We start from the raw sequence: 5,911 nt of genomic DNA, 5'->3' as shown, positions 1-5,911 counted from the left end.
CGACAGCATATTAATAATATTACATTTAATAAATTAACAGCACATACTTATGATGTATAATTCTTTATTTATATATTTATAAAATTTTTAATACATTATTGTTTTGTAGGAAGCACATGACGGTAAGTAAATGTTAATGGATGATGCTGGTATATATATTATTGGTGCAGGTGCCCCTGTCAGTACAGGAATATTGGCTGTAGGGGATGAACTTGGTGATGAGCATAGGTTCACATTTTGAAGCGGATCACAGATCAATTTGCACAATCTTGATCTAACTTTATAAGCTATCGGAAATTTTTGATAAAACACCTGCAGAGGATTGAAGCAATTTGAATAACACGTTGCTTTAGAAGAGGGAATGGCTCGCTAGAAAAAAAATATGTATTTAAATGAGGTATGTTACGGTATAAGATTATTCCAATAAAAATAAAAGCAAGATATCAAATATAAAAATATGTATTTATATAGACATAGTATTATTTTAGATTACAATGAATATTAACATATACAGAAGATATTGTCTAATGGTGATACTCAATAACTATTCAACTATATATATTACACCCTATTATTTAATTAGTAGCGCAAGAACAAGGTGAACCTGGTACCGAAACGCAATGATTTGGTTGTGCCGGCACGTAAACTACAGGGATCGGCGTGGAAGAACAAGGGGCACTGGTAGTGGACGTTTGACATTCATTGACATTTTTAAGAGGATCGCATAACAATTTGCATAGATTGGATTTTAGCCTGTATGTTAAAGGGAACTTTTGAAACATAGCTTGTTCTGGATTGAAACAAGGCGAGTTTGAACATTGTGGGCAACAGGGAGCAGCAGCCTAAAACACAAAACGGTTGAAAACGATTAGAACGTTAAGGCAGATAAAGAAAATTAGAGCACTAAATGGCTTGCGAAAGGTGTTTTTTTTTCACATGCATTTCTTTCATTTCTCACTTGTTGATAGAAGTAGTTTAGACTATTACTATTTTACTACAGGGGATGCAAAGAAATATTGGCAATGATAAATGTCAGTGTTATCTGAATTGAATTAAACAATATTATAATTAATAAAATACGATTATTGCAGATTTCCGAATTCTAGTTAAAGCAACACAAGAAAAATTAATATAGTCATTTTGTGAGGAGTTCTACTTAACTATCCCATATAGGAAACAAGTGCTACCAAATATCATTATGTTATAGTCTCTTATTGAAAACATGTAAAAACGGAAATAGTTTAAAAAATAATTTAAAAAATGGTAGTTTTGATTCACCAGATGAAGAATCAATTTTCACCATCGGAGAAAAGGTGCGAAAATCATATATAAGTAATTTACTGAAATAGCCCATAAAATGGTACACGATGGTAAAAGAAAGAAGAATATAGCAGGGAAATGAAGTTCAGGCACTTGCTTATATCTAAACAAACAAGAGATTTTTGTGTTGGAATATTACCTATCACAAAGAACGGATATAATACAACAACTTTCAGAGAAGAAAGTCATGAATTGGAAATCCTTATCATTCCGCGGACTAGTCGTTATACGTCTGAAAACATTTAAATGGGCATCACACGCCATAATTTCTAGACTTGGCTTCCTCTGAGTATCGATCCAAATATGGATCGAACTACTTTATTATAAAAGGGATTTAATTTCATCCCTAACATATTTTCTTTTCAACTTAATGACGATATTTAATTTCAGTGCAACATTCAACGAATACATATTCACCGAAATTAGTAAACATTTATTTAATTTGCAATATTTCCGTATAAATCTATTTTATTAAACCAATTGCATTTTAATTAATAAACTTTTGTCATATTTTGGGAATAACATTTAAGATACTTTTCCAATCTACATAAAAAAATATGACAAGATCAAACTATAATAAGTCTTGCATTGCTCAATATAGAAATAATGAAGTCATTAATATGAATCAATGATAATATCAATGAATAAGTCCTTCCAAAAAAAAAAACAAGTAACAAAATAAACGTATGTGAAATTTTATTGAATTTACTGCCTAACGTGACCTCTGAATCACAAATGCATGAAAAAACACACAAGCCTCGGTGGGATTCGAACCCGTGACCATCAGAGTAAGACAATTCTGTTACCTTGACAACAGCGCTACCAAGACAAAAATACCAGGCGGGGAAGGTATGAAAAATATAATGTGTCCAGACATTGTATGAAGCTTAAGATTGGCTGTAAGAAGAAGAGGTGTAAAAAAGCGAACTTTAAGTGGATTGATACTAACAATAGTTGCACTAGAAGCTAACCCAGGTATAGAACTAGCTTTAGTTTAGGGTTTAAGAATGATGAGCTGTTTTTAATATTTAAAGTTTGTTATTATAAATAACGGGTGAGCAACATATATGTTTATAAGGAAGAAATAGCAATAGATATTAATGGAAATTCTATATTTTAATAATAATTATAAGATACTAATTTATTCAGCCACTACCAATCATCACAAAACTAAGAAACAATAGATAAAATATAAATTACATACCACGTATATAAAGCTGCATAATAATAAAATTCCCAGTGTTATTAATTTCATTTTAGTTTTTGCACAATGCCTCTCGTACGTCCCCTTAAAGTATTAAATTGAATTATAAACTTCCATTAATTAGTTGGCCTTTTATATAATTCCATATAGGAGTTCTTAGACGTGAGACGGTGATGAATCGCATTATTTCCGCAATAACAAACGTGCCTGGTAATGACCAAACTTGAACTTGAACCGAATATTTGTTTATTTTAATGGCCGACGTTCGAGAATATGAAACTCCGACAATTAATGGTAAAGTTATCTTACTAGGAACGTTAATTCCAGGTAATATAATTATAAATATTTAAACACCTACGGTGAAATATTTTAATTAAATTTAATGGGTAGAGTACTGTATACCGTTTTACATTTTCCGTAACTTCAAAATATCCGGGACTTACTCTATTAAGCGTGGAAGAATAATGTTACCGTATGAGTGATCATGTAGATATTGTTGGCATAGAACTAATTTTATTACATAACAGGAAACTTGAAAAGTCCCCGGCCTACCATAGTAAAACACAATTTTTTTTGTCAAAATTGGTTTGTTTTAATCAACATAATTCTCTTCAAGGGTGATACACTGATTATAGCGACCCTCCAATTTTCCGATACCATTTTTGTAGTACGATTTGTCCTTTGCTTCAAAACAGTTTCGGCGATCACCTCTTCATTCGATGAAAATTTCTTCTCAACGAGCATTCTTTTGAGATCTGAGAATAGGAAATAGTCGCTGGGGGCTAGATCTGGAGAGTACGGTGGAAGAAGAAGCAATTCGAAGCCCAATTCATAGATTTCACAGAGTTGTGACCCAGTGCGTTCTCTTGGTGAAGCAGCACTTTCTTTTTCTTCAAATGCGGCCGTTTTTGGGCGATTTCGTCCTTTAAACGGTCGAATACCGCAATGTAATAGACGCTGTTGATAGTCCTTCCTTTTTCAAGGTAGTCAATGAAAATCATTCCCTGCGCATTCCAAAATGCAGACGCCAGAAACTTGCCAGCCGACTGTTGCGTTTTTCCACGATTTGGAGCGGGTTCATCGTGTGCACTCCACTCGGACTATCGATTGGATTTCGGACTGAAACGATGGAGCCATGTTTAATCTATTGTCACATATCGAAGCAAAAACTCGGATTTATTACCCTTGATCATCTTCAAACACTGTTCCGAATCATCAACTCGTTGTTGTTTTTGGCCAACAGTGAGCAAATATTCGTGAATCATATGATGTGCACGTTCAGTTGATATCTTTAAAGTGCCTGCTATTCCATTCAGTTTCAATTTACGGTCATTCAAAATAATTTTGTGGATTTTTGAATGTTTTCGTCGGTAGCAACCTCTTTTAGGCGTCCACTGCGTTCACCGTCTTCGGCGCTCATTTCATGACGTCTAAACTTAGCATACCAATCCTTGATGGTTGATTTTCTTGGGGCAGTGTCCGAAAACTCGGCATCAAGCCAAGTTTTTGCTTCAACTGTATATTTCCCTTCAAAAAGCAATATTTTATCAACACGCGAAATTCTTTTTATCGATTTTTTTCACAATAATAAAAGTTGCTTCACTCAAAATGCTATAATTCACAAAGTAATGATCCGACAGCTGTCAAATGTATATACGCATCTTTTGAGTGTTAAGGCTAACTATGGATATAATTCTAGTAACGCCATCTATGGGTCAGACTGGGGATTTTTCAATTGATCTGTTAATTAAAAACAATATCAATCATAATGTAACTAATGTTATAGCGAGTTTTATATGTTTATATTTTCTAAGAAGTTCTATTCAAGGAAATCGTTCCGAATATCTAACGTACTTATAATTCCACCTGGTAATTTGGTATTTTAGCCCTTTTAATTTTGGATTTTTTTTAAGGTTTGAGCGATAATTTAAAGAAACTAGGCGGGGTTGCCGCTTCTTTTAAATGCAAAATTTATCGTTTATTTATTTATTAAACCGAAAAAAAAAAATTCACCAATTATTTCAATATAGTTCATGTAAATTTTCTCTGTTCAGGTACGTTTTCATTATGTTTTCGGAATTATCACCCGACCATCTCCACATCAAGATCTTGCAGGCTCATTTGCTTTATTTATTTCGCCAATTTTTGTATAAATAGTTGTTATATCATATATTTTTTGATCGAGTTTTCTAACTAGTTAAGATGTTAAATTGCTTTATATTGTTTTGTTAAATATAGTCCTTATATTACGCCTTGGTTTTAAAACTAACCACACACTAAAATGTAAAACCATTTTATTGTAACCGTTCAAAATTATTATAACAGATTTAAATCATTTTTGGCTACATGTTAGACTAAAATAAGTGGGGGTAACCAGAGAATGTAGATGTATTCTCACAAAGCATAAGTTCGGTATTAATAAATCTGGAATTGCTTATCGCTCTAATAGTTTTCTTTAGGTTGAAATAAGACAAATTAGGTGCTTGCATGTATTTTGATAATTGTATTAATGTTAACACTCTAACCAAACTGCTAAATGGTGCAGACGCAAATTTCGATTTTCATTACTTTTGCTATTTCATTTGAATAAATCTACTACAGAAGGCCATCTAACAATTTTACAGCCTTATGAAGATGCTGCTCTGTCATATCCCAATTGCCGGTTTTGGCTAAAATGATTTAAAAGTGGCCAACTTTAATGTCAATAACTAAAAATGGCCTAGACGATCAAAATAGTTCAAAGACAGTTCCTCCAGACACAAATTCCATGTAGCTTTAAGGCAACTTAGCAGTGGAAGAACTGGTGTTTATATTATAGTGCGGACGATTCCAAAGGAGGAAAAGGGACTAACAATCAAATTGTCCGAAAAGTCTATTCGAAAATTGTGTTTTCATTGCCTGATAGACAAAAAAGAGTTTTCTGTACCACATTATAATTGGTGATAAAAGTGAATCTGCTGAAACAATCAAAATAACAAAAAGCAACATGTTAGTCCAGAAGAGCCATCCGTATAAACATCGTTAAATATTCATAGCCATGAAGCCTTAACATGCACATGGCTGGACCAGCAAGATATTGTATATTGAGAGCTGCTAAATCGAATGAAAGTGTCATTGCAGATATTTATCGACGTCATTTGATCAAATTGATCCACGTGTTGTTATAAAAAGGATAATCAAAGTTATCCTAATACGTAAAAAAATATGGAGAATGACAGAATATTGTACAAAAACAGATAAAATGGAAATATCGACATCAGGCGTATCACATATTACAGTTTTGAATCTAGATAACATAACTAGAACCCAGAGCGAGCACTCTACAATTCGTGGATGAACGAAAACTCGGTGCGGGAGAGTCTTGAAATTGCATTAACCAATATGCAA

General features: G+C 33.0%; 1 protein-coding gene across 2 annotated transcripts; it reads right to left on the bottom strand.

Annotated features, from left to right (window-relative positions):
- Nucleotides 1-443: 443 nt before the first annotated feature.
- Nucleotides 444-2,639, bottom strand: LOC143192536 (uncharacterized). 2 transcript variants are annotated; one of them, XM_076397931.1, is made up of 3 exons: nucleotides 2,525-2,634; nucleotides 2,127-2,217; nucleotides 444-842 (listed from the first exon to the last, which is right to left on the bottom strand). In XM_076397931.1, exons 1-3 carry the CDS (start codon nucleotides 2,541-2,543, stop codon nucleotides 761-763), a joined length of 192 nt encoding a protein of 63 aa, XP_076254046.1. In that variant the 5' UTR covers nucleotides 2,544-2,634; the 3' UTR covers nucleotides 444-760. The 2 variants fall into 2 exon arrangements, with proteins under 2 accessions (XP_076254046.1, XP_076254045.1); XM_076397930.1 differs by lacking the exon at nucleotides 2,127-2,217 and having other exon boundaries at nucleotides 2,525-2,639.
- Nucleotides 2,640-5,911: the final 3,272 nt, after the last annotated feature.

Source organism: Rhynchophorus ferrugineus, unplaced genomic scaffold, assembly GCF_030347505.1.
Source record: "Rhynchophorus ferrugineus isolate W39M unplaced genomic scaffold, kcgeb_rfMv2 rfM3, whole genome shotgun sequence".
NCBI lineage: Eukaryota > Metazoa > Arthropoda > Insecta > Coleoptera > Curculionidae > Rhynchophorus > Rhynchophorus ferrugineus.
Note: the sequence above shows the minus strand (reverse complement) of the source record. Positions and strands in the feature narration are given on the sequence as shown.

Coding starts and splice junctions, on each gene's coding strand:
- LOC143192536 (XM_076397930.1), bottom strand. CDS start 2,575: ATGAAATTAATAACACTGGGAATTTTATTATTATGCAGCTTTATATAC. Junction 843..2,524: donor TATGCAGCTTTATATACGTG/GTATGTAATTTA, acceptor TTTGTGTTTTAG/GCTGCTGCTCCCTGTTGCCC.